The sequence below is a fragment of the Perognathus longimembris genome, unplaced genomic scaffold (assembly GCF_023159225.1).
Source record: "Perognathus longimembris pacificus isolate PPM17 unplaced genomic scaffold, ASM2315922v1 HiC_scaffold_5325, whole genome shotgun sequence".
Classification (NCBI taxonomy): Eukaryota; Metazoa; Chordata; class Mammalia; order Rodentia; family Heteromyidae; genus Perognathus; species Perognathus longimembris.
The window spans coordinates 72,034-99,631 of record NW_025960740.1 but is presented as its reverse complement, the minus strand read 5'-3'; the positions used below and the strand labels follow the sequence as shown (position 1 = coordinate 99,631).

The 27,598-nt window shown below is 66.7% G+C and overlaps 1 protein-coding gene across 1 annotated transcript in view; it reads right to left on the bottom strand.

Moving 5' to 3' along the window:
* The window catches only part of LOC125345128 (calcium/calmodulin-dependent protein kinase type II subunit alpha-like), a 47,216-nt gene that overhangs the window by 5,420 nt on the left and 14,198 nt on the right, over positions 1-27,598 (bottom strand). The window contains 15 exon segments of the mRNA XM_048337369.1: positions 26-74; positions 997-1,029; positions 6,999-7,039; positions 9,800-9,842; positions 10,663-10,746; positions 11,009-11,131; positions 11,607-11,701; positions 11,786-11,869; positions 14,549-14,570; positions 14,572-14,652; positions 16,387-16,459; positions 16,547-16,612; positions 18,573-18,627; positions 22,992-23,051; positions 25,891-25,985. Coding sequence (XP_048193326.1) covers positions 26-74; positions 997-1,029; positions 6,999-7,039; positions 9,800-9,842; positions 10,663-10,746; positions 11,009-11,131; positions 11,607-11,701; positions 11,786-11,869; positions 14,549-14,570; positions 14,572-14,652; positions 16,387-16,459; positions 16,547-16,612; positions 18,573-18,627; positions 22,992-23,051; positions 25,891-25,985 — 1,004 coding nt within the window.

Below are 27,598 nucleotides of genomic sequence, written 5' to 3'. Positions count from 1 at the left end.
CAGAGTGGGCGAGGCCCCTCCCTACCTTTGGTGTCTTCGTCCTCGATGGTGGTGTTGGTGCTCTCTGAAGATTCCTGCGAGAGAGAAGAGGGCGGTGGTCAGGCGCGGGGGGCACGGGGCTCGGCGGGGCCCCCGGGCGCCCAGCGGCCCGACCGTCTGTCTGCTCCTCGTCTGCCCGCGGCGCAGGCTCTGCCGTCCACACACTGCCCGCAAACCCTGCCGGACCTTCCGGCGGGGCGAAGGAGACCCCTGGCCTTGCTGGGGAGGGGGGGTGGGAGGGGGGGCTTGGGTTTCTTTCCATCCGAGGGGCAGAGAGGAGATATGGAGGAGCCGAGAGACACCATGGTGGCCACAGAAGGGGGAAGGAGTACACACTGGCAGAGAGGACAACAGAGAGGGGGGGTCCAGTGTGAGGGGGGGCTCCTCACGGGAGGAATCCACACGGCGGATTCACGCAGCCATGGAGCCCCAGGAACAGGGTCGCCCCGGGCTCCCCGGCCACAGGCAGGGCCGGCCGGCTCCTCTCCCAGCGAGAGGGGGGCCTCTCATGCTGCTCCGGCCAAACCAAGCCCCACCCCGGCCACAACCAGCACAAACCAAGCCCCGGAAGGAGCCCCGGCGCGTGGGGGCCGCGGGGAGCCGGAAGCCAGAGGCCCCCAGGGTCAGAGCCCAGCGCGCCCTGGGGGTGCGGCAGGGCGGCCGCCGCCTCGCCGGGCTGGGCTTAGAGTTCGAGGTGTCCACAGAAACACGCCAGGAACACACACACACACACACACACACGACACATGTCGTCACACGAGGCACACGTACCAAGCACGCCCTGAGCCCTCTCCCCGCCCGGGTCCCCAGGCCTCCGCGGGAGGGAGGCGGGAGCAGGGAGCAGGAGCCGCCCCTGCGGGTCCTCAGGCCTCCGGGAGGGAGGCGGGAGCAGGGAGCAGGAGCCGAGCCGGCCGCCGCCCCGCGGGTCCCGGCGCGTGGGAGACGGCAGACACTCACCATTAACTGAACGCTGGAACTGGACTTTCTTTTCTGGAAAAACAAGGAGAAGAGATGGGACAGGAAAAGACACAGCGTGAAAACGGCAGGGAGCGGAGGAAGGACAGCGGGAAGTTAGGAGGAGGATGGGCCGGGGTCATCCTCCACAGAAGGGGCCGCGGCCCCGGGGGCCGCTCAGCCGCGAGCTGTGCCTCCTTACGCGCCTCTACCTGAGCCTGCTCCTCTAACGGCCAAGTTCAAGGCCAGCCCTGCCTGGGGTCGAGGCTGCCCACCACACTCTCTCTCAGGGGGCGAGAGGTCCTGGCTGTTGGGTGCCAGCTGCCCAAGCCCTCCAGAGCCCCACGCTTTGAAGGAATCCTGCCGAGAGGACCCCACTCCTCAGCGAGAATCGGGATTGTGGGGGAAACTCGTTTTCCTTTGTTAGTTTTGGTTTGCCTTTGTGGAGAGCCAGGGATTGAACCCAGGGCCTTGCACAAGCGAGGCAGGCACTCTACCGCTGAGCTAGGATCTCCCCTGGGGGCGTCCGGGAGCCTCCCGGGCCTCCCTCATGGAGCCCATCCTATTTGACTCCTTTACACTGCTAGAGAAGCTGAGACCCAGCCAGAAGGGAAGCTGAGTCCAGATCCAGAGTCAGGTGGCCCTGCCCACTGTGTTCTAGCATCCTCTAAACTTGCTGTCCAGCCAAAGACAAGGGTGGGGGACAAACGTAGACCACCTTCTTCCCTTACTCAGTGCCAGGCTTTTCTGTTCTTCCAGCACGAAGGCCTCACTCTCTCCCTTAGCTTTTTCTCACAAGGCTCCACCTCTTGAGCCCCATTTCCACTTCTGGCTTCCTGTTGATCAGTTGGCTATAAGACTCTCTCAGATTTGTCAGCCTGGGCTGGCTTTGAACCAAGAATCTAATACCTCAGACCTATTACTAGCTAGGATGAAAGGCATGAGCCACTCACTGGCTTAGAGCTCAGAGTCTCCAAGACTCAGGCTCACTGAGGACTGCAGCTGGAGAGGGCACCGTGGGAACCGAGAATCCGAGGCCCAGAGTCAGCCAGCAGGCTGTCCCGGCGATCATGGCGAGCCGGTGTCACCGCCCAGCCCAGCTGCAGGCCCCGAGTGCAGGGCTCGCTCCGCCGCTGGGGTCTGGTCCCTCACGGGCTCGCCCCCTCCCGAGCTTGTTCCCTCCTGGCTGCTGTCGTATCTGAGAGGCCAGGAGGCCCCTGATGGCTACGCCACGGTGGGGACAAAGACAGACCTGAGCCGCCCCTGGGTGGCCTGTGCCCTGGGAAGCGCTGCCTGCCTGCTCCTGGAGGCTCTCGGTCTAACGCGGGGCGTCCTCCTTCCAGGACGTGGGGAGCCTGAGACTCGCCCGCCCCGCGCCCCCTGCCCCGGCCCTGTGCTCACAGCGAACACCAACACCAGCCCTACAGCTTCCTGCCTGGCTGGACCAGAGGACCTCATGGCTAGTAGCTGGCCTAGTCCCGCTCCTCTCTTCTCTCCTCCCCTCCTCCTCTCCTCCTCTCCCCTCCCTTCCCCTCCTCCCCTTCCCGCCCCTCCTCTCCCTCCTCCTCTCCCCTCCCCTCCCCTCCCCTCCCCTCTCCTCCTCCTCTCCCCTCTTCTCCCCTCCCCTCCTCTACCTCCTCTCCCCCCTCCCCTCCTCCTCCCCTCCCCTCTCCTCCTCTCCCCTCCCCTCCCCTCTCCTCCTCTCCTCTCCCTCCTCCTCTCCTCTCCCCTCCCCTTCCCACCCCTCCTCTCCCTCCCCTCCCCTCCCCTCCCCTCTCCTCCTCCTCTCCCCTCCCCTCTCCTCCTCTCCCCTCCCTTCCCCTCCTCCCCTTCCCACCCCTCCTCTCCCTCCTCCTCTCCCCTCCCCTCCCCTCCCCTCTCCTCCTCCTCTCCCCTCTTCTCCCCTCCCCTCCCCTCCTCCTCCCCTCCCCTCACCTGTCCTCCTCTCCCTCCTCTCCCCTCCCCTCCTCTCCCATCCCCTCCCCTCCTCTCCCCTCCCCTCCCCTCTCCTCCTCTCCCCTCCCCTCTACTCCTCTCCTCTCCCTCCTCTCCCCTCCCCTCCCCTCCTCTCCTCTCCCTCCTCTCCCCTCCCCTCCCCTCCTCTCCCTCCTCTCCCCTCCCCTCCTCTCCTCCTCCCCTCCCCTCACCTCTCCTCCTCCTCTCCCCTCCCCTCACCTCTCCTCCTCCTCTCCCCTCCCCTCCCTGCTCCTCCTCCCCTCCCCTCCCCTCCTCCCGTCCCCTCCCCTCCCCACCTCTCCCCTCCCCTCTCCTCCCCTCCCCTCCCCTCCCCTCCTCCCCTCCTTTCCCCTCCCCTCCCCTCCTCTTGTCTCCTCCCTCCTCTCTTCTCTCCTCCCCTCCCTTCCCCTCCCCTCCCCTCCCCTCCCCTCCCTCTCCCTTCCCCTTCCCTCCCCTCCCTCCCCTCTCCTCCTCCTGTCCCCTCCCCTCCTCCCCTCCCCTCCCCTCCTCCTCTCCCCTCCCCTCTTCCCCTCCCCTCCCTCTCCCTTCCCCTTCCCTCCCCTCCCTCCCCTCTCCTCCTCCTGTCCCCTCCCTCCCCTCCCTCCCCTCCCCTCCTCCCCTCCCCTCCCCTCTTCCCCTCCCCTCCTCCCCTCCCTCCCCTCCCCTCCCCTCCCCTCCCCTCTCCCCTGCCTGGCGCTGGCCTCCCCCCGGCTGGGCTTGGGGGGCCCAGCTGCAGGCGCCGGGGAACAGGCCGCTCGGCTCGGCTCGGCTCGGCTGTCAGCAGAAACCTGAGGAGCCGCGCAGGGGCCGGAGGAGCCGGGCGGACACGGAGATGGACACACAGCAGAGACCCGCATCAGATCTGGACGCACAGCGACAGGAGGGGACACGGGGGTCACGACGGCACGATGGGACGGCAACAGGGCAGTGAGTGGGGTGAGGGGCCGCGCCCCCGGGAGCAGCCACGGCCCGCGGGGGCCGGGCGGGGCTTCTGAGACACGGGCCGCCCGCCGCCCAGCACCGGGAGTGGGGTTCAGAGCCAGGCCGGGGTGCCTAAGCCTGAGCGGGGGCCACGTCCGCCTCGGGAGTCCTCGAAGGTCCGTGAGGACGGGGGCGTCACCCCCGTAACGCCACCGAGCCGGCACCTCCCCGGCGACCAGGGGAGCTGGTCCCCTCCTCCGGCGGCGCGCACGTTCTCACCAGACCCCCGAGCCCCTCCGCCAGCCCTCTTCCCACGAGGGTGGAGACCCACCGGGGGGCACCGGGCTGGGCCGCGCCCCTCCCTCTGCCCGGCCCCGGCCCTGCCCCCCAGGGGGTCAGCGCCCCGACGCGGGGTCTCCCTCAGGGCCGGGGGGGGCCTCAAGCTGCCCCCCACAGGTGCGCTCCGCCTGGGCTGACCTGGGAGCCAGGCCTCCGCCCCACAGGCCACTGCCCCGGCCGACCCGGGAGCCGGGCCTCCGCCCCACGGGCCACCGTGCGGGCCGACCCGGGAGCTGGGCCTCCGCCCCGCGGGCCACCGCGCGGGCCGACCCGGGAGCCGGGCCTCCACCCCGCGGGCCACCACGCGGGCCACCACGCGGGCCGACCCGGGAGCCGGGCCTCCGCCCTGCGGGCCACCGCGCCGGCCGACCTGGGAGCCGGGCCGGCTTCTCCCCCCGTTTCCCCCAGGGTTCCTGAGCCACTCTGTTCTCCAGAGACGCTTCCCGGGAACGCCTGGCGAGTAAGCCATCGCCATCCGCTCGGCGTGCCCCACACGGCCGCACGGTGCTAAGCCCAAAAGGCCCCGGATCCCCGATAATCCTCACCAACAGCCGGAGGAGGTGGGAACCCTGGCGGCCTCGTGCAGGAAAGAGGAAGGGCGGGCTCGGGGAGGCAGAATGACCGGCGCAGGTGCACCTGCCCGGTGGCCTTACCCCCGCCGGTGGCGGCACTGGGAAACCAACTTCCGTGCTGGGACGGGGGTCAGAAGCCCAGGCCTACTAAGCTAGACCTCCCTCCCTCCCTCCCTGATCCCGCTGGTACCGGGGTTGGAACCCAGAGCCTCACGCCCGGCCGGGTGCCCCCTCCGCAGAGCCACACCTCCAGCCCAGGGTCTCGCTGGTCATTTTGGAAGGAGAGCTCCACAGACGCGTCTGCCTGGGCTTTCTTTCAACCTCGATCCTCCGGATCTCATGCTGGTGAGGAGCTCAGATTCCCCCGGGGGAGCCAGCGACACCCCGTAGGGCCTCCCCCGACCCCCCGCCACCCCATCTGGGGCCAGAGCGCCACCCCGGAACGGAGCATCAGGGCCCCAAAGAATCCAGCTGGAGCCCATTGTTCTTCTAATAGCCAGATGGGTGGCAGGGCTCCGTTCGACAAGCTGTGAGCGGGGGCTCTCGTCACGGTACAAACACCGTAGGGCATCCTTACACCAACTTCGTTTGTGCAGCCTGCCACACACCTAGGGTATGAGGTAGAGCCTGCCGCTCCAAGGCTACAAACGCAAGTGTGTACGCTACTGGGCCAAGTACCATAGGCAATATAGCACATGGCCACATGGCTAGAAATGGTGTTCCTAAACGTATCTCAAGATAGATACAGTAGCAAAGAAACGGTAGGGACTACAGCGGTTGTAAATGCCTGTAATCCCAGCCCTCGGGAAGCGGACACAGGAGGATTAGGTGTTCAAGGCCCGCCTATGCTATAGAGAAAGACCATGTCTTTACAAAAGAAAACAAAGCATAGAAAAGCGGTAGGGGGTTCGCAGCAGGGTGCGGTGGCCTGTGGCAGTAACCTCAGCCACTCAGGAGGCTTCCATAGAGAAGACCACAGTTTATGGCTACCCCAGGCACAAAGTACTTACGAGAAAAACCCGGGCATGGACCCCTGAGTCCGTCATCCCCAGTGTGGGGGGTGAGAAAATAGGAGGATCGAGGTCCAGCAGACACAGGCAAAAAGCAAGACCTTGCCTCAAAAGCAACCAGAGCAGAGGGAGCCGGAGGCACGACTTGAGTAGAGGAGCACCTGCCCAGCAGTCACGAGGCCATGAATTCAAACCCCGGTGATCACAAGGAAAATCTTCAACGTTAGGACACATCCGGCTGCCTCGTAACCTAAGGGGGTCGCCATCGTAGCGGGACCCAAACAGGGCGCACCGGGCAGGAGGGGAGAACCACAGCGGGGCTGGCGGGGCTGGCGCTGGCTTTTAAAGCCTGGGTCTTAGAAATGGAGACGAGTCCCCACCTGGCCCCGAGGGAGAGCGGGACAGCAGAACACGGAGCGCAGGGGACCCAAGACCGGAGCCCCGCCAGTGCCCCCGCGGGCGAAGCCAGGCAGCCAGCAGCACCCCGGGGGCGAGGGCCCGTGAGGTGCCTGCCCCTCACTCCGCGCGCCCGGCCCAGCCCCGGGCCTGGCCAGGCACGCTCGCAGCCCAGCACCGAGCCGGGTCTCCCGAGGTGAGAACCTGCCGGGCGGGGGGGCCTGCAGAGAGTGGGGGCCGGGGCCCCAGAGGGCAGGGGGAGAAGAGCTGGAAGGAGGGGCCCGCGGGGCGTGGAGGAGAGCGGCTCAGGCGTCGGGGGCCGGCTCGGGGGACAGGCCCCGGGAGGGGCGCCGGGGTCCTCGGCACCGAGCCAGTGGGTGTTGGTGGGAAAAGAAGACCTGTGGATCCCAACGCCGCAGGGAATGGCTGCCCCCCTCCCGGGCCCGCGGTGCCGGGCGAGTGCACGCGGCGGGGCCTCCGCGGCCGCCCGCGCGTGCCTGGGCAGCGGCTCTCCGCGACCGTGCCCGGCCCTCCTTGCGCTCCGGCCCCGACGTGCACCCCTCTCTCCCTCCCACCCCCCGACACACGAGGCCTCTTTCCGATCGGCCCCATCCCTTGTGCTCGCTCCAACCCGAGCCACCCGCACTGCCCCCCTCCCTCCGGCTGGCCACCCCCTCCCCCCAGTCGCTCTCACCAAGCCAAACCGGAGCCTTTCCAGAACACCACGAGAAAGGCCTGACCTGGAGAGCCAGTCCCTGTGGCTGAGCAGAGACCCTGCCGGCATAGGCCTGCCGGGCCCTCGGGGGCTTACCTTCACACCATCATTCTTCTTGTTCCCTCCACTCTTCCCTCCTGTGGAGGAGAGAAAGTAGAGGGTTAGCAACACCAGGCAGGGCACCAGGGCCCACAAGGCCAGAAAGAGCAGCATCCACAAGTAGCCGGCGCGGAGCTTGAGGGTGGAGGACGGAGGAACAGAGCCGGCTCAGCCCCCGGGCGGGGTGGGGAAACTTCCTCCTCCTGCCGCCGCTCCCGCTCGTCCTTTCCAGCAGACGGGGCCGCCCGTGGCCCACGGGGGGCCCTGGGGTCCCCAGGTCCCTGCGATCTCAAAGACAACTCTGTGGCTTCAAGGGGGGAGGCCGTGTCCTGAGATGGCAGGGCCGCTGCCTCCGCCTGGGGACTCCCTCTGGGTTGGAGTCACCGCGGGGCGGGCGGGCGGTGGCCAGCCGGAGGCCTGCTGCCCGGCTGGGGGCTGGACGCTCCCCCCCAGCTGCCCGCCTGCCCCGGCCTTCTCTAATTTTAGCCCCATGCTGCCTCAGGGGTCATGTGTCAGCCCTGCCTACCCACTCTAGACAGCTGCAGGCTGCATTTTGCTGGTGACAAGAAGCAGATGCCCGTCCCTGGGGCCACCCCGGTCCAGTGTCCAGCCCTGCCTCCTCCCAGAGGCCATCGCGGACGCGTGGGCCTCACAGGGGGCTGCGTCTGCTCCTGGTGGCCAGCAGGAGAAGAGCAACAACAGCGCTCTCTCGCTCTCTCTCTCTCTCCCTCTCTCTCTCCCCCTCTCTCTCTCTGTCGTATCCCTTTCCTCACTTCCTGGCTGCACAGCCCTGGCAGCCAGGAAGTGACAGGAATGTCCAGCCTTGTCCTGTCGGCGCCTAGCTTCTTCAGACCTGAAGCAAAGCCCCAAGCGAGGCAGGACTCCAGGAAGCGCTCGGCACAGCACGGAGCCTGCGTATACAGTTGGCACTGGGGCGTCGGGTCAGGGGTCGTCGCCCCAGGGCCTCTGGGATGGTGTCATGGCCGGTCCTGCCTTCAAGCCCCCCGCGGGACACACCGAGCTACGGAAGGCTGCTCTCGAACAGCTGTTCCCGGCGGGCCTCGGGCGGAGCCAGGCGGGACGCTTCCCCCGTGGACCTGGAGCAGCGTTTGTCCAGTGTGCCCAGATTCTGCTTTCTAAGAGATCACAGGAAAGCTAGGTTTCCTATGAAACCTCTTACAGTGGCAGACCTGAGACTCACTCCACCCAGGTGCCAGCAGCTCAGGCCTGCGATTCGGACGTCGCAGGAGGCTGGGACCTGAGGATCACAGTTCAAAGCCAGTCCCCGCAGGAAAGTCCGTATGATTCTGGTCTTCAATTCACCACCAAAAAGTCAGAAGTGGAGCTGTGGCTCAAGTGGTAGCGTACTCGTCTTCAACACAAAAGCTCAGGGATAGTGCCGGGGCCCTGAGTTCAAGCCCCAGGACCAGCATTTTCTTAATCCAATTTCTTGTCCTTTTTTGTTGTTGCTGTTTTGTTTTCATGCTGGGGTCCATACACGGCGTCAAAATATATAGCCATGGGCTGGGAATATGGCCTAGTGGCAAGAGTGCTTGACTTGTACACATGAAGCTCTGGGTTCGATTCCCCAGCACCACATATATGGAAAACGGCCAGAAGGGGCGCTGTGGCTCAGGTGGCAGAGTGCTAGCCTTGAGCGGGAAGAAGCCAGGGGCAGTGCTCAGGCCCTGAGTCCAAGGCCCAGGACTGGCAAAAAATTAAAAAAATATATATATATCCATAACTATTTAAGAGCTGTCAACTGCCACGGCTGTATGAAGCCCATTTAGAGATGGGTACAACCCGAAGGGCTTGCGCTGTCCCTGGACTGGCACGCTTCATAGTGCTGCCATCGATTTGGTTGCTGTTTTCTTTCTTTTTTTTGCCAGTCTTGAGGCTTGAACTCGGGGCCTGAGCCCGGTCCCTGGCTTCTTTTTGCTCACGGCTAGCACTCTGCCACTTTCAACACAACACAGCACCCCCCCTTCTGTGGTGCTGAGGAATCGAACCCAGGGCTTCATGCATACGAGGCCAGCTCTCTACCGCTAGGCCACGTTCCCAGCCCCTGTTGCGGTTCTCTTTGAAGACTCTGTCTGGGGTGGGAGGCCCAACTCTCCACAGACGGCAGGACCTTGTCCAGGGAGAGTCTCACGCCGAGCCGGGCTCCTTCCCTCCCGCTGGTCACGGGAGCGAGATGGCCCCTCGCGGGGAAGCCGGGCCCGTGCCCCGCTCGGAGCTGAGCTCTGGCCGTGTCCGACGCAGGCACGCATCCGTCCGGGGGCGCCTTGGGCGAGCGGGGCCATCTCTGCGGTCTGCATCTGTTCTGCTGCCCTGTCACTGCCCCGGGCTCCCCTGGAGACACGCCTCGGGGGGTGCCAGCCTGGTACCGGCCCGTGTGCCACAAGGAACCACTCGCTAATCTCTTCCTCTTCTCTCTTGGGAGCCGCGTGGCCAGGTGACCGGGCACGCCCCGCCTTGCAGCCGGGCTCCGTCCCTCTAGTCCTCTGTCTCGGAGGTCACGGGAGGAGCCCGAGGGCCGCCGGGCACGGGGCCCCAGGGGTGCCCCCTCAGCCCGGTTCCAGGTCCCTAGACGTTCTGGAAACCTCCCCCTCCAGCCGGCCCGGCCCGAGGAGCCCAGACTCTCCAGGCCGCTGACCTCGGCCCGCTCCTCCCTTGCTCTCTGGGCGCAGGTGTGCGCAGGGGTGGGGGGCCCCGGCCGGGGGTCTCCCCGCTACCCGGCGGGACGGTGACCCGCGTGGACCAGCGCAGGGCAGGGTGGGCTCCGCCCCGCTACCTACCGGAGAAGTTCCTGGTGGCGAGCATGGTGGTGAGGATGGCGCCCTGCAACACAGAAGAGGAGGGAGGGCCGGGAGGCGGCGGCGTGAGGAGCACGCGGGGGAGGACGGGCAGGAGGGGCACGGGGACCAGGCCTCTGCCCCTCCCCGGCAGCCTGGACTCGCCCCCCCCCCCCCGCAGGAGCCGGCGGGGCCCCAGAGCTCCGGGACGGGGGCCCTGACATCGATGGGCCCCACCGTGCGGCTGAAGCGGCTGCCGAGGCCCCAGGCCCTGGACGCATCTCCGGTCCCGCGGGCCACGAGTCCCACCGCGGGGCCGAGAGCCCCCCACTCCGAGACCAGCGCGCCCCCCGCGGCCCCGGGCCCAGACCCAGAGCGTTCGCCGGGGGGGGGGGGGGCCCTCTCTCGGCCAGGCTCTGGGGGGCACAGGCCTCCGGGCCCCCACACGCCGTGATCTGGACCTGGATCGCGTCCGCCGCCGCCTGGATCCGGTCGTCTGTGATACTCAGAGTCCCTGAGCCCTAGCTCTGTGCCCGCCATCGCCTCCCCGGCCCGAGTCCCTGCGGGAAGCCCCGCGCTCCAAGTCTGGGTGAGGGGGGGTCCCCGAGAGCCAGGACTCCCACGCGTCCCCCGTATCCCTGCTGGGTGCGGGACGGCCTGCCTGTGACAGGCGGGGCGCCCCTGGGCTCCCCGGTGACCGACGGGAAGTGGCCCGGTCCCCGTGGCTTCGCCTCCCAGCCTGGGGGTGACGGGTGTGGGCGGGATCTCACCCGCGGCTCCCGCCTCCGGGCCCCGCAGGACGGCTCAGGATGGGCGCGTGTACCCCGGGGCGGGGAGTCGGGGGTGGAAGGGCAGGGCTCCCTTACCTTCAGCTTCCTCCTGGCGTTGAACTTCTTCAGGCAGTCCACGGTCTCCTGTCTGTGCATGCAGGAGGCCACGGTGGAGCGGTGCTGCGGGGGAGACGCGAGGCTGAGGGGGGCCGCCCGGCGGGGGGGGGGGCCGGTGGAGGTGCAGCCGGCGTCATGGGGAAGGTGAGGGGGCTCGCGGTCCTGGGGTGACCCCGTCCGCGCCACCCCTAGTTCTGATCCCAGCCCCGGGCCTGGCTCGTGTGGGTATCGCCACCGAGCACCGGGGGGGGGGGGGGGTGGCGGGGTGTGGGGCGGGGGCCGGGGGGCGGTGCGGGCGGGCGGGCCCTCGGGGCGGGGCGCTCACCGATATCCAGGGGTGCTTGAGGGCCTCGGCGGCCGTGATGCGCTTGGAGGGGTTGATGGTCAGCATCTTGTTGATGAGGTCCTTGGCCTCGGGCGTCACCGTGTCCCACTCGGGGGAGGGGAACTGGAAGGGGCAGAGGGGCCAGGTTTGCCCAGCCTGCGCCGGGCCACCCCTGCGATCCCCCGGCCCCTGACTGGCAGGGGAGCAGGCAGGGGTCCTCTGCCCGGCCACGCCGGCGACCACCACCGGGGCCCGGGGCTCCCGAGAACATGGCCGACGCCGTCACCGCCCCGTCCGCCGCCCCGTCTGACGGCGGGGTGTCATCACAGGTCGGGCTCCGGGTGAAACGTAAGGAGCCCGGTAGAGCGTTCGGAAGAGCGGCACGGAATTGCTATTTGTATATGGGGGAGGGGGGGGACCCCCGGCCAGTCCTCTTTCCTTGCCCCGCACCAGGGCTGCCTCTGCCGTCTACGGCCCCGCGGGGGAAATCCCAGCACGGTGAGCCCCGAGCCCCTCGGCTCCCCGCCCCAGAGCGCGAGGGAGGCGGAGGGGGCGGAGGGCGGGGAGGGGGGCGGAGGGCGGGGAGGGGGGCACTCACATCATAGGCCCCGGCTTTGATCTGCTGGTACAGGCGGTGCTGGTCCTCGTCCCAGAAAGGGGGATAGCCAACCAGCAGGATGTACAGGATCACCCCTGCAGGGGGGGGGGAGGCCACGCTCAGCCCGGGGCCGGGGGGCGCAGGGGCCCCAGCCCGGCCGCCGCCCCCCACGCACTCACCGCAGGCCCACAGGTCCACGGGCTTCCCGTACGGGTCCTTCCTCAGCACTTCCGGGGAGAGGTACCCCGGAGTCCCCGCGAACCCTGCTCCCCAGACACACACACAGGCAGACACACACACAGAGGGTGGCACGTGAGTAACCTGCAGCCAGAGCCTGCCGGGAGAGGGGCGAGGGGCGCCCTGGAGCGGAACACGGCCCCCCGAAGTCCCCGCCGCCCCCGACCCGCCCCGCCGTCGGCCCCACGGGAGGGAGGACGGGATCACCGGGCTCCGCACACCCGCCCTCCCAGCCGCCGCTGCCGGGCCGCCGGCCGGTGCCCCCCCCCGGCCCCCCCACCCCCCCGCCCCCCCCCCCCCCCCCGGGAGGCGCAGCTCCTGGCCGCCTCCGGGCTGAGCGCGGAGCCCTGCGCCCGCCTCGCTGCTGGGTGGGGGCTGCCCGGGGACGGCCGCGGGCGTGGTCTCCATGCTGATGGTGCCCCGACGTCCTCCCCCACCCGGGGGGGTCGGGCTCTTTACCTTCCAGGCCTCAGTTTCCTCCCCTGTCATCTAATCCCCCGGGATGGAGAGGGTTTGTGGGGATGAAGGACACACAAAGCACACGCGCGAGCGGCGGAGGCGGCGGAGGCCTGGCGCCCGGTGAGCGTGCACGGGGGGGGGGGGGGCTGGCTGCGCCCTCTCCACGCCCGTCCTCAGCCCCCCGCGCCCTCTCCACGCCCGTCCTCAGCCCCCGCGCCCTCTCCACGCCCGTCCTCAGCCCTCAGCCCCCCCGCCCTCTCCACGCCCGTCCTCAGCCCCCGCGCCCTCTCCACGCCCGTCCTCAGCCCTCAGCCCCCCCGCCCTCTCCACGCCCGTCCTCAGCCCCCGCGCCCTCTCCACGCCCGTCCTCAGCCCTCAGCCCCCCCGCCCTCTCCACGCCCGTCCTCAGCCCTCAGCCCCCGCGCCCTCTCCACGCCCGTCCTCAGCCCCCGCGCCCTCTCCACACCCGTCCTCAGCCCTCAGCCCCCCCGCCCTCTCCACGCCCGTCCTCAGCCCTCAGCCCCCGCGCCCTCTCCACGCCCATCCTCAGCCCTCAGCCCTGACACCCTCTCCACGCCCGTCCTCAGCCCCCGCGCCCTGGCGCCCTCTCCACGCCCGTCCTCAGCCCTCAGCCCCCGCGCCCTGGCGCCCTCTCCACGCCCGTCCTCAGCCCTCAGCCCCCGGGCCCTCTCCACGCCCGTCCTCAGCCCCCGCGCCCTCTCCACGCCCGTCCTCAGCCCTCAGCCCCCGCGCCCTCTCCACGCCCGTCCTCAGCCCTCAGCCCCCGGGCCCTCTCCACGCCCGTCCTCAGCCCCCGCGCCCTCTCCACGCCCGTCCTCAGCCCTCAGCCCCCCGCGCCCTGGCGCCCTCTCCACGCCCGTCCTCAGCCCTCAGCCCCCGCGCCCTCTCCACGCCCGTCCTCAGCCCTCAGCCCCCGCGCCCTGGCGCCCTCTCCACGCCCGTCCTCAGCCCTCAGCCCCCGCAACCTCTCCACGCCCCTCCTGAGTCCTCAGCCCCCGCGCCCTCTCCACGCCCGTCCTCAGCCCTCAGCCCCCGCGCCCTCTCCACGCCCCTCCTGAGTCCTCAGCCATGGCGCCCTCTCCACGCCCATCCTCAGCCCTCAGCCCCCGCGCCCTCTCCACGCCCGTCCTCAGCCCTCAGCCCCCGCGCCCTCTCCACGCCCGTCCTCAGCCCTCAGCCCCCGCGCCCTCTCCACGCCCGTCCTCAGCCCTCAGCCCTGACGCCCTCTCCACGCCCGTCCTCAGCCCTCAGCCCCCGCGCCCTCTCCACGCCCGTCCTCAGCCCTCAGCCCTGACGCCCTCTCCACGCCCGTCCTCAGCCCCCGCGCCCTCTCCACGCCCGTCCTCAGCCTCAGCCCCCACGCCCTCTCCACGCCCGTCCTCAGCCCTCAGCCCCCGCGCCCTCTCCACGCCCGTCCTCAGCCCCCGCGCCCTCTCCACGCCCGTCCTCAGCCCTCAGCCCCCGCGCCCTCTCCACGCCCGTCCTCAGCCCTCAGCCCCCGAGCCCTCTCCACGCCCGTCCTCAGCCCTCAGCCCCCGCGCCCTCTCCACGCCCGTCCTCAGCCCTCAGCCCCCGAGCCCTCTCCACGCCCGTCCTCAGCCCCTCAGCCCCCCGGGCCCTCTCCACGCCCGTCCTCAGCCCTCAGCCCCCGCGCCCTCTCCACGCCCGTCCTCAGCCCTCAGCCCCCGCCCCCTCTCCACGCCCGTCCTCAGCCCTCAGCCCTGACGCCCTCTCCACGCCCGTCCTCAGCCCCCGCGCCCTCTCCACGCCCGTCCTCAGCCCTCAGCGCCCTGACGCCCTCTCCACGCCCGTCCTCAGCCCTCAGCCGCGCCCTGGGGATCCCGGGGTTGCTGCTCCCCCGCCGAGGCGAGAGGACGCCCCGAGTCACCACGTCCCGCGTGGCCGCGTTGGGCTGTGAGCCCGGAGCTCAGTTCCCATCACGAGCCGACACTGCCGAGAAAGCACCGCCCGCCGGCACACAGCCCGGTTCAAACCCCACGACCCCCACCACGGGGGAACGGGTGAGAGAGGCCCCACAGAGCCCCCGCGCGCTCCGCTCTACCGGAACCCCGGGCGCGGTCCCGGAGCGCGGGCCCGGCCGGTCCTCCTCCACGCTCCCCTGCTATTCAGCCTGCCCTGCGCCCTGGCGAGCCGGGACCTGGACCTCGGCGAGGGGACGGCCTCCGCGGACGCCTCCGCCGCCCCGCAGCCCCCCCGGCACTCACCGAACCAAGCCTGCTGCTCCCCCCTCCACCTCTATGGCCAGGCCGAAGTCCGCCAGCTTCACGGCCGCCCCCTTGAGCTTGGAGGCCAGCAGCAGATTCTCCGGCTTCACCGGGAGAAGGGAGGATCGGGGAGGAGGGAGAGCGGGGAGGAGGGAGAGGCCACGGTCAGGAGGCTCTGCTTCTCAGCCCGGGGCTAGGAAGAGGGGCTGGACAAGCCGGCGCCTCCGCCTCCTGCACACCCCCACCCCCCACCCCCCACCCCCCCCACCACAGAACCCTGCACTTCCGCCCCAGGACGGGGATTCCCCGACGGCAAGACTTCTTTGCTTGTAACCGTCCTCCACCAGCCAGCCCAGGACCGGGCCCGGGGGCGGAGGGGAGGCAGGGGAGTGACGGCCACTGTGACAGGAAAGAAGCAGCGCACACAGTGCTGGCCTCGGCCTGTGTGACGCCTGGCCGCCTCAGGAGCCCTTGCTCCAACCACAGGGCCTTTGCACTTCCTATTTCCCTGTCCAAATTTCCTTTCATCTAGTTCCCACCCTTCTGAGGGGATCCCGCAGAGACGTGCACTCTACCCAGAGAAGGGGCTCTCGGCCACATCCGTCTTAGCTAAGTATTTGTCACACGGGTAAAGATAAGGAAACTGAGGCTCAGGTGAGTGACTTGACCACGGTCACTCGGCTGCTGGGTGGCCATGAAAATCAAGGCAAAGACAAACTCCTTTATCCCTCCTGGCTGAGACCGTGGGGGCCCAGGGACCACGGCTGATGGGGGGGTGCCCTGAGCCCGGCTCCCCGGCCCCGCAAGCGGCGGCTGCCTTCCACCGGCTCGGTCCCTTGGATCCCCGCTTCCCACCGGTCTCCCCTGGAACTCAGAACAAGGGGGACGCGGAGAGTCTCCTCCACAGTCCTGTCCTGGCACTGTCACACTTAACGCTGACCCACAGGCCAAGTCACGGCCCCCCACCTTCCCACTCCCCAAAGCTAGCCCAGGCCCAAACAAGCCCAGCTTGGCCGCCGGCTTCCCGGAGGCCTCCTCCGCCCTCTGGAGACCCCGGCCCCACGCACGCAGCCCGGGGCTCCGCAGCTTCCTGCCCTGATTTGCTGACTGTGGCACTAATTAGTGTACCCAGAATGGCCTAAATCCAGGCCCTCCTCCCACTCCTCCTTCCACTCCTCCTCCTCCTCCTCCTCTTCTCACTCTGTGTGTGTGCGCACCTCGTGTATGTGTGTGTATAAGGACTGTGGTACAACTGGAACAGTCTCTGTGGACCCTTATCCCCCCCCCCCGGAGGAAGTGACTGGAGGGGGCCCCGAGGTCACAGGACTCTGTCCACCCGAGAGCCCGGAACCGGAGCCACAGCGGAAGCCGGGCGCTGGGGCTCACGCCCGGAACCTTGCTGGTCAGGAGGCTGAGGTCTGAGGATGGCGGACCAAAGCCAGTCCACGCAGGAAAATCCATGAGACTCTTGTGTCTAATGAATCACCCCAAAAAAGCCACACGTGGAGCTGTGGCTCGAAGTGGCAGAGCCCTGGTCTTGAGAGAAAGAGCTCAGGGATGGCGCCCAGGCCACGCGTTCAAGCCCTGGGACCGGGTCGACCACAGAGACCGGCAGCAGCTCCGTGACCCGGGTGCTGGGCGCTCACTGAGGTCCCGATTCCTCTGGCAACCCGCCACAGGGAAGCCGGGAGGTCGAGAAACTCGGGAAGGGGGGCTGGCTGGGGCCTCGTGGCCGGCCCATGGCCTGCCTGGACTCAGATCCAGCCGCCCTCCCTCCCCACCCTGGGTGCTGTGGGCGCCGGGAGGGCGCGGGGGGCGGGGCGGGGCGGGCCGCTCACCTTCAGGTCCCGGTGCACCACCCCCATCTGGTGGCAATGGAGCACGGCCTCCAGGATCTGCTGGATACAGTGACTGGGGAGAGAGGACTGGCGCAGTGAGGGGCGCGGCGGGCAGAGACGCCCCGCGCCCACGGCCCGCCGCCGGCCCCCCGGCTCTCACCTGGCATCCGCCTCGCTGTAGTACTCCCGAGCCACGATGTCTTCAAACAGCTCCCCGCCCGTGACCCTGCGGGGGAGACCCCAGTCACCTTCCCACGCGGCTCCAGGAGACACTCCCTGTCTGCCTCCAGCACACCCTTCCTCCCATCAACCACCACGCCACGGGGCCTCCACCAACCACCACGCCACGGGGCCTCACCAACCACCACGCCACGGGGCCTCACCAACCACCACGCCACGGGGCCTCCACCAACCACCACGCCACGGGGCCTCACCAACCACCACACCACGGGGCCTCACCAACCACCACGCCACGGGGCCGCCACCAACCACCACACCACGGGGCCTCCACCAACCACCACGCCACGGGGCCTCCACCAACCACCACGCCACGGGGCCTCCACCAACCACCACGCCACGGGGCCTCCACCAACCACCACGCCACGGGGCCTCACCAACCACCACGCCACAGAGCCTCCACCAACCACCACGCCACGGGGCCGCCACCAACCACCACGCCACGGGGCCTCCACCAACCACCACGCCACGGGGCCTCCACCAACCACCACGCCACGGGGCCTCCACCAACCACCACGCCACGGGGCCTCCACCAACCACCACGCCACGGGGCCTCCACCAACCACCACGCCACGGGGCCTCACCAACCACCACGCCACAGGCCCTCACCAACCACCACGCCACGGGGCCTCCACCAACCACCACGCCACGGGGCCTCCACCAACCACCACGCCACAGAGCCTCCACCAATGACCACACCACAGGGCCTCACCAACCACCACGCCACGGAGCCTCCACCAATGACCACACCACAGGGCCTCACCAACCACCACGCCACGGAGCCTCCACCAACCACCACGCCACGGGCCCTCCACCAATGACCACACCACAGGCCTCCACCAAACACCACACCACAGGGCCTGCACCAACAACCACGCTACAGGGCCTCCACCAATGACCACGCCATGGGGCCTCCACCAACCACCACACCATGGCCCTCCACCAATGACCACACCATGGCCCTCCACCAATGACCACACCACAGCCCCTCCACTAACCACCACACCACAAGGGCCTGGCTGGCTTAGAACACAGGACTGGGTTTACTGAGCTCCTGGAGGCCCAAGGACCTAGTTTTTCACTTTTCTATTTGCTCTACAGCTTAGCTTAATATCTCTCTCTGTCTGTCTGTCTCTCTCCCTCTCTCTCTCTCTCACACACATACAGACCTCACTATGTAGCCCAGACTGTACTTAAATGCTTGATCCTCCTGTCTCAGCCTTCCAAATGCTGAGATTATACACATGCACCACGACAGCCATTTATAGTCTTCCTTCCTTCTTTCCTTCCTGTCTTCCTCTTTCCTCTCTCTCTTCTCCCCCCCACCCCGCTCTTCCACGCTGAGGTTTGAACTCAGGCCCTTGAGCTGTCTAGGCTGGCTCTCTGCCCTCGGCTCATGTCTCCTGCCCCGCTTTGCGGGGTGATTTTGGAGAGGACGTCCTGAGGACTTGCAGAGCAGCTCTGGGTCTCAGGAAATGGAGAAGGAAGTGGGAGGTTTCCTGCGCTGCCCCGGGCCCCGCGGGCGTGGCTCACCCGCCCTCCCGCCCTCCCTCCCTCCCTCCCTCCCTCCCCCGTGGCGACCGCACAGCCAAGCTGCTCTACAGCCAGCAGCGTCTCTGATCTCCTCCACCCCCCGCCCAGGCCCCCGGCCTATCAGGTCCCCCCCCCCCCGCGTTAACCAATCCCCTTCCAAAAGGCAGCCGTAGATGGCCACGACGCGTGGCCGGCGGCATCGCTGGCCACAGATAGCACCGAACCCCAAATGAAACCGCCACGCGAGCGAGCGGCGCTTGGTGTTCTGATCCGCCACCGCCGCCGGCACGCCCGGTGCGAGACAGCCACGCTGGAGGGGCTGGGTAGAAGAAGGGGTGCGGCCCGCCCCGAGGACGCCCCTCAGGCCCGGCAAGGCCACCCCTGCCCAGGCACCCCGCGCCCCGGCAGAGACTCACAGGTCGAAGATCAGGTAATGGTGGCCCTCCTCCGAGATGCTGTCGTGGAGCCGCACTGTGGGGGGCAAGGCAGCCGGTTACGCCCTTCACGCCCGGACGGGCTGGTCGCCACCCCCCCCCCCCGCCCTCCCGCCCTCGCAGGGCCGCCGAGCACCCACGCGGCACAGCACCCTGTGCAGGGGACCCCGGGACAGATGCAGATTGCACCCCGAGCCCTCGGGCACCGCAGAATGAGGCCCAGACTAAAGCGCAAAGACCTCTGTCGTGTGGGAGTCCGGCCCGCTCCCCTCTCCCGTCCCCAGCGCCCCTGTCCTGTTAGAGTCCGGCCCTCTCCCTCTCCCGTCCCCCGCATCCCTGTCCTGTGTTAGAGTCCGGCCCTCTCCCCCTCCCGTCCCCAGCGCCCCTGTCGTGTTAGAGTCTGGCTCTCTCCCTCTCCCGTCCCCCGCGCCCCTGTCCTGTTAGAGTCCGGCTCTCTCCCTCTCCCGTCCCCCGCGCCCCTGTCCTGTTAGAGTCCGGCCCTCTCCCTCTCCCGTCCCCCGCATCCCTGTCCTGTGTTAGAGTCCGGCCCTCTCCCCCTCCCGTCCCCAGCGCCCTGTGTGGGAGTCCGGCCCTCTCCCTCTCCCGTCCCCAGCGCCCCTGTGTTGGAGTCCGGCCCTCTCCCCTCTCCCGTCCCCCGCGCCCCTGTCGGGCGGGCTGGAGTCTTGGAAACGGCCCGTGGCTCTAAGTCTGCCGTGCACTGGCCGGCGGTGTGCGGGTGAACACGTCGCTAGGCCTCCCTGAGCCTCTTCCCGTGCCGGCACTCAAGAACGACACGCTGAAGATTACAGGTGCTGTGGTACGAGGGTGGCTGTGGGTGCCCGTCCAGTGCCGGCCTTCGCTGACACCCCTGCTCTGCTCCTGCTCGGAACGGCATCTGAGTTCTGGGGGCTGGGGTACACTGTCCCCTCTGAACGCCTCACTTACCAGCTACAGAAACCCCCAGGAACCCAGAGCTCCCCAAAGCAGCGGAGCTCTTTCTTTCTTTCTTTCTTTCTTTCTTTCTTTCTTTCTTTCTTTCTTTCTTTCTTTCGGCCAGTTCTGGGCCTTGGACTCAGGGCCTGAGCACTGTCCCTGGCTTCTTTTTGCTCAAGGCTAGCACTCTGCCACCTGAGCCACAGCGCCACCTCTGGCCGTTTTCTGTATATGTGGTGCTGGGGAATCGAACCCAGGGCCTCATGGATACGAGGCAAGCTCTCTTGCCACTGGGCCCCATCCCCAGCCCCAGCGGCGGAGCTGTTTAACAGACGGGCGGGACCCTGGGCTCCGGCCTGCCCGCACGGGGCCAGCTGGAAGCAGAGGCGCGCCCTTGCCTCAGCCACATCCTGACCGCGTGCAGGAGCAGGCGGGCTGGGGCGGCCTCGCCCCCCCTCCTGAGAGAAGCCAGGCGGCCCCGCATCCCCGCAGCTTACACGGCCCCGCTCGGAGCCGTCTCCGAGGGATGCGCCCAGGGGAGAGCGAGGCACAGCGGCTTCGCTCCTTCCGAAAGGGACGCGTTTTGTGAAGCGTCTGCGTGGCACCGGCCCGGGAGAAGCGAGAGGCAGACATCGGGGGGCCTCGGGGGAGAAAGAAGGAGGGGAAGAGTCGCTTTCGCGGTGAGCCCCAGGGCCACTGGATTTCGGTCACGGGCCCACGGCCGACTCAGCACCTAGCTCCTCGCCAGGCGCTGGTGGCTCAGGCCCAAGGATCATGGTTCGAAGCCAGCCTGGGGAGGGAAAGCCTGTGAGACTCTCAGTTCCAATTAAACACCAAAAGACGGCAAGTGGAGTTGCGACTCAAGGCGGCAACGCATTGGCCTTGAGCGAAAGAGCTCGGGGACAGCACCCAGGCCCCGAGTTCAACCAAACCGGCACACCAAAGAATCCCTGAGCCCCTCGATGCCTATAGCTCTCATAATTGCGACAAACCAAAACAACGACAGGGGCCCCCTGGGGACAAGAGCCAGAGGGTGACAGGGACAAGCGGGGAGCGGCTGGCGCCCGCCTGTGACTCCCCCTGCCCCGGAGACTGAGACGTGAGGACCGCGCCGATCGAAGCCGGCCCGAGCGAGCAAAGCCCCCGAGAGTCTCATCTCCAACTCGCTCCCCAGAGGCCAGAAGTGTCGGCCTCGGAGTTTGCCTCAGCTGGTGGAGAGCTGGCCAATGAGCAGAAGTGTTAGGTACTGAGTTCAAGTCCCAGTCTCAAACCCAAACACAGCCGGAAGGGGAGATGTGCTTCAAGCGGTACAACAGGCCTTGAGTGGGAAAAAAACCTAGTGAGGGTGTGCGGCTCTGAGTTCAAGCCCCAGGACCAGCACAAAGAAACACAACCCAACAGAGAACGCTCTAAACCATCAAGCCGTTCTCCCTCTAACTCAGAGTGGAGGCTCAAACCCAGGGTGACCTCGGCAAGCACCCCGCTACTGAGCTATATCCCCAGCCCCTAGAGTTTTCGGGCAAGATCTCAGTTTTTTGTTTCTTGTCCGTAATGGGGCTTGAACCTGGGGCCTAGGCACCGTCCCTGAGCGTCTGTGCTCGAGGCTAGCGCTCTACCACCTTGAGCCACAGCGCCACGTCTGGCCTTTTCTCTGTATGTGGTGCTGAGGAAGCGAACCCAGGGCTCTGCCACGATAGCCCCACCAGGTGTGCCTTTTGAAGAGGAGACCTTGCCCCCGGCACCCCGTCCTCCTCCCTTCTGGGCGGCCATGAGGTGAGCATTTTACTCTACTACTCCGGCTCACCACAGCTTAAACCTAATAGAACTGGCCCCCCGGGGGCCGAAACATCTGGAACGGTGCGCCAAAGAGATCCTTCCTCCCTGAAATTTCCCTCAGCAATAAAAACTGACAGAGGTGCTGGGCACTCGCGCTCACACCTGTAACCCTATCTACTCTGGAAGACGAGCGCTGAGAACCGTACCTGAGACGTTTAGATCCCATTAACCAGCAAAAGGTGGAGCGTGGCGGTGTGACTCAACGGTCAAGTGCCAGCCGTGAGCCCAAAAGCCGAGCACGTGAGGCCGTGAGCTGAAGCCCTACTGCTTACTGGCAAAAACAACAACCACAAACAACAACAAAACCCTGGCAGGTGCTTTAAATGCATAAAGCAAAATCTTACGAGTACATATGGTAGAATCACACCTTAATACCGATAGTTTACTTTTTTAAAAAGCAAACGTACTGTGAAGTGAGCACTTCTGTACCATTCATACTTCACTCTCCCTCCAGGCATCTAGTTTCATTTCTTAGCACCTTTCCAAGGGAAGGGCGGACTTCATTGTTTTACATGCACTTGGGTATTGACTGAACCCTGGCGCCTGGCTTCGGTTACCCCCCCCCCCCCTCCGGCTGCTTCTGCCTTATGCACACGGTACGTGTGGGAAGCGAACGTCCACCCGAGCCGGCGAGAGCAGCAGGAGTCAAGGGCTACAGACAGTAGCTCCCCCCCCCCCGCACCCCGTCCTGTACCAGGCGTAGTGTGTGTGTGTGCGTGTGTGTGTGTGTGTGTGTGTGTGTGTCCACTGGCTTCAGCGGTCACTGGACTTTCAAGGATTTTGTCACAGAATAAGCCAAGCATGGTGGGGCGTGCCTGTAATCCCGGCCCTCAGACGCTGAGCCTTAAATAAAAACAAAGCAAAACAGAAAGTCCTAAGACAAACCAATCCGAATCGGGTGTGGTGGTCCCTGCCCGTAACACCAGTTCTCGGGAAGGTGGGGCGAGCTGGCGAGTTTGAGGCGAGCCTGGGGACAAAGTGTCCCTCTCCCTGCCCCCGGGGGCAGAGGAAACAAGTCTGTAGCCTCGTTTTTATTTATACATCTGAAGCCATGAATGTCAGAAATTCTTGTCGTCTTTTCTTCTTTCTTTTGGTGCCAGTGCCGGGGCAGGTTTATACCGGTCTCCATTTATGCCTATTTCTGTTGTGCATCTAAAACTTGCGAGTGGTGGGGAGCAGCGTGTCAAGGTCACGGCCGGCCAAGGTCACGGCCGGCCAAGGTCACGGCCGGCCTCGGTGTGAGCTGCGACCTGTGCCCTCCAGAGCCCATCGCTTCTCCTCCTAGCAAGGCTGAGCGGGGGAAGGAGAGAGGGGTGCACATGGAGGAGCAGCACTGCCCGGAGATGGCCCACACGCGTGTACACACACGCACGCACACACTCGTGTGTCACAGCTGAGCCTCGGAGCCTCGGGGTTCAGTCAGCGGTCACTCACGTCCCACACCCAGGGGGTGCCGGGGGCCCAGGTGGGGTGCGGGCCAGGGGCAGGGGCTGCGCCCCACTTCCTCGGTCCCCCTCAGCCGAGGAGGGGCCTCTAGGCGTCCGTGGCAGGCAGGAGCGAGCCTGGGGCCCTGGGCCCCCCGCCTGGGCCTCCTCCATCCCCACGGAGAGAGAGCGGCGCCCTGGGGCTCACCGATGTTGGGGTGCTTCAGCAGGCGGCAGATGCGGGCCTCGCGCTCCAGCTTCTGGTGATCTGAAAGGTGAGGCAAAGGCCAGGTGAGGTCCTCTCCTCCCTCCCCCGCCCCCCCCAGCACTCTCCCCCCCCCCCAGCCTCCACAGCCGGAAGAGGGCGTCGTGGAGCTGGCCTGGCACCCGATCCTTCCCGTCTCCGCTTCCCCGGTCGCTGGGCTCTCCCGGGAAGGCCCGGGCCTCGGGCTCCGGCTGCTTCTCTCAGTCTCCTTCCTCCCCTGACTATCTTTATAGTGGCCTGTTAGCACTGCGGCTGGAAACTACCCCGTCTCGTGTTATTTCAAGAAGGCAGGCTGAGAGCAAGGCCTTGCCTGAATACCCTCCCCAGGGCATAGAGCTGCACGCAGCGTGCCCGGGTCCCCCACAAACAAGCGGCAGAGAAGGGCGCCCGTCTAGGTTGGCAGCACTGTTCCACATTGCCTCCCGTGGTAGGAATCAATCAACTGGCGACCAGTCCCTCAACTCCGGAGTCTCACCGTGGTGGAAGGCCACAGGGGAGCAGGACTCCGGACTCCTGCCTTAGCTTTGCCCTTAATGCCCAGAATTCTCTCTCAAGAGGCTCCTACCCAGCGCCGGGGGCTCACGCCTGTCATCCTAGCTCCTCAGGGGGCTGACATTTGAGGAGCGTGGTTCAGAGCCAGCCCAGGCAGAAATGTCCATGAGACGCTGGTCTTCAGCTCACTACGGGAGCTCCAGACGTGCAGCCTCGGCTCAAGGGGTAGAGCGCCAGCCTTGAGTGGAAAAGGCTAAGGGACAGCATCTAGGCCCTGAGTTCAAGTCCCAGTGCTAGTGCACGTGCACACGCACGCACACGCACACGGTCCTCTCCCCACGCTGGTGGCTGGGTAAACTCAGCGCAAGGCGGCCAGGTGGAGAGACAGTCCACGGGAAGATCCCCGCAGCCAGAGGTCCCACCGGGGCCGGCAGAGGACACGCGGCCTAGGGGCCCGCTGGGCTCTGCCCACGGGAGACGGGGCTCCCCCACGCAGCCGGACACGGGGCTCTGGCGAAGGGCGATGAGCCCACGGGGAGGAGCCCTTCTCTGCAGAGCGTGGGCCGGGCACCCTCCTTCCTCCCGGGGGCCCGAAGGAAGCTGCAGTGCAGCCGGGGGCGCTCCCGCCAGGTCTTCAGCCCCGTGTGGTTGCCAGGCTGGTGGCTAGGGAGCCTGGGGGCCACCCCCCTGCTTCCCAGTGGAGCCTAGGGCCCAAGGAGGTCCCAGTCCCCCCTCCCCCAGCCACCTCCGCGTGCCCGCGTCCCAGCGGGCTGCGCGAGGGAAGGGCCGCAGGCCTGTCCGGAGCCGGTCCCCAAGTCTCTTCCCCCCACTGCCCTGTGACAGCTGTGCAGCCTCAGCGCAGCCTCGCCCCCCCCCCCGTCCCCCCCGTGCCCCCCCAGGGCAGCTGGGGGGGGGCTGGGCAGATGCCCCGGTGGGGGCAGCCGCCTGCGAGCCCTGAAACCCCCAAGGCTGGGGAGTGACAAACAAGACTAGGCCAGGCGGCCCCTCCTCTCGCTCACGCCAGCCCTCGGCCGACACCCCGCCCAACAGACGCCCGCCGCTCAGCCAGCCCCCAGCGAAGCCCTCGGCCGACACCCCGCCCAACAGACGCCCGCCGCTCAGCCAGCCCCCAGCGCAGCCCTCGGCCGACACCCCGCCCACAGACGCCCGCCTCTCAGCCAGCCCCCAGCGCGGCTCGCTACGGGGACTCAGGAAAATAATCTCCAACCTGAGCCGCTCCGGAGGCTGAGATCTGAGACGGATCAAAGACAGCCCTGGACAAAAAGTCCCCAGACATCTCCAGTCGCCCAGGAGTGAAGGCGTGACTCAAGGGGGGAAGGACAGGGGGTTTTGGGGGGGGGAAAGCCAAGGGAGAGCACAAGGTCCTGAGGTTAAGCCCCAGTGGTAGGACAAGAAGAGACCCACGACGCAGACCTGGGATGTTCCCGTCTGCAGTGAAGCCTACTCGTTGGCGGTTTTAACGATCTCCCGGGGGTGGAGCTGTGTCCAGGTCACATCTATGGTTCTGGGGCTCTGGTTCCTGAAGCGTTCCGCAAATGAGAACTAGAGACGTATCACTTCCAAACCCAGGGCAGCGCCCACCCCACCCACTTAGAGGTGGGTTTTGGGGGGGATTTTTTGGCCAGTCCTGAGCCTTGAACCCAGGGCCTGAGCACTGTCCCTGGCTTCTTTTTGCTCAAGGCTAGCACTCTACCACTTGAGCCACGGCGCCCCTTCTGGCTGTTTTCTATATATGTGGTGCTGGGGAATCGAACCCAGGGCCTCATGGATACGAGGCGAGCTCTCTTGCCACTAGGCCATATCCCCAGCCCCCACCCCATCCACTTAGAGACCCACGAGTGCCCTGGTAGCAGGGACCAGAGGCACCGGGAGTTCATGGCTGTGCCCAGTACCTGGCCTGGGGGCTGGCCTGGGTGCTGACCGAGAGCACCCCGCGTGGTGGTGAGACCCCCCCCCATCTTCCTGGAGCTTCCAGTCAAGGGGCCACGGAGCCAGGTCAGGGTTTAATAACCAGGAACCGAGTCAACAAACTGGATAAGGCTGAGCGAGAGGACACCCGTGAGGGGAATTAACAGGAGAGAGGGAAACGGGTGGAGACCCCCTCAGACAGAGAGCCGGTGTCAGGGCCGAGCCGAGCCCCGAAGCCGGAAGGCCAGCCTGGGAATGAGCCGGGTCAGGGCCTTCGGCAGAGGCACCGCAGAGTGGGAGCGAGAGGAAGGAGGTGCAGAGGATGCGGAAGGCGTCCGCCGGGACGCACGGCCCAGAGGGCCTCCCGGGCCTGTCCCCCCACGGCCGAGATTCCCCACGGGAGGGATGGGCCCGCACCCACCTCTGGCCGAGAGCTTCTTGGTGTTGATGATCTTGGCAGCATACTCCTGGCCAGCCAGCACCTTCACGCACCTGCGCACGACGGAGAAGGCTCCCCTGGGAAGACAAGGAGGCCCGGCGGTGAGGGGCCTGAGCGCCGTGCTCCCCGGTGACCCCAGCGCTCCCGCGGCAGCACCACGCACGCCGGGGAAGCAGCTCCAGGGCCCCCCTGCGGCCGTGCACGCCCACGGAGGCGGCGGCTGTGGCCACGTCGAGGATAGAGCGAGCCAGAGAGACCCAAGAGGGACCCCAAAAAACCTAGTCTCACCCAAGACAAGCCCTGCAGAGTCACCAAAAGTAAGATTCAGCCGGGCGCCGCCGGCTCAGGCCTGGGATCCTCGCTACTCAGGAGGCTGAGATCTGAGGATCGAGGTTGGAAGCCAGCCGGGACTTCAAAGAGCCCCCGAGACTCTCATCTCCAATCGACCACCAGAAAATCGGAAACAGCAGTGTGGCTCAAAGTGGTAGCGTGCTATCCCTGAGCGACAAAGCTCTGAGACAGCACCCAGGCCCTGAGTTCAAGCCCCACGACAGACCAAAAAAAAAAAAAAAAGGAAAAAGTTAGACTCATCAAATTGTGAAGCATTAAAACCCTATAGCGTCAGAGCTGCAGGATATAATAAGTCTCTGAAAATCTGTAGTCTTTAATTCTTTGAGTAGGTAGCCTGCTGTTTCTGTCATTGTTGTTGTAAACACCAATCCTAACGCTTGAACTTGGGGCCTGGGCACTGCCCCTTGGTTTTGTTTTTCCAGGCAGGTGCTCTACCACTTGGAGCCACCTGCATTTGTACTGGTTGATTGGGGATAGAGTCTCACAGACTTCCCTGCCCGGGCTGACGTTGAACCGAGATCCTCAGATGTCAGCCTCGTGAGCTGCTGGGATGTCGGTGTGAAGCCCCATTGCCCGCTGTAAGCAGGCAAGACACTGATGTGTTCCAAGTGCAAAGGGCGTGGAAACAGCCCCTCCCGCCCCTGCGCCCACTCTCTTGGCGCCTCTCCCTCTCCGGGGGAGCCCTGGGCTTGGGCCTGGGGCTCTCTCTGCCGCGCTCTCACACACGTGAGCAGCCAGAGGAGGGGACTCTGGGCAGGTTTCCCACAGGCCAGGGCTTATTCCCATCCTCTGGGCGTGTCACTGAAATGCCCATTCTCCTTTTCCGCGCCGGAGTCAGGCCCCAGACTCTGCGCCGGTGAAGCTCTGCGGGGCGATCCAGGTCACCCAGCAAGTGACAGGCAGAGCCACTGTCCCCCACAGGTACTTGCACTCCCGGCTTTCGACTCCCACTCCCTGCCGGGATGGGGCCACGTTCCTGATAAGGCCTCACCCCAACATGGCTTCCAAGTCCCATCTCCCCGTGCTGGGCAATGGGCAGGTCCGAGCCACACAGACGAGGCCAACTGAGGCAGAGGAAGCCACAGGCCGGCCCAGACCCCTGCTCTGCACACCCTGGGGGGAGGGGGGGCTACTACCACTAGCTGCACATCAGGGTACCAGGAAGTAAGCCGCTGGAGACCCCAGGAAAAGGATGAGGAAGAAAGAGAATGGCAGAATACATACACAAACCAATGGCCTCACACGGCAGTAGTTCGGGCTCTCTGTGGGGCAAGAAATCCTGCCCGTTCTTCGCCAGCAGTGAAGTAGAGACCCCAGCACTTGGGTGAGATACGGGGGC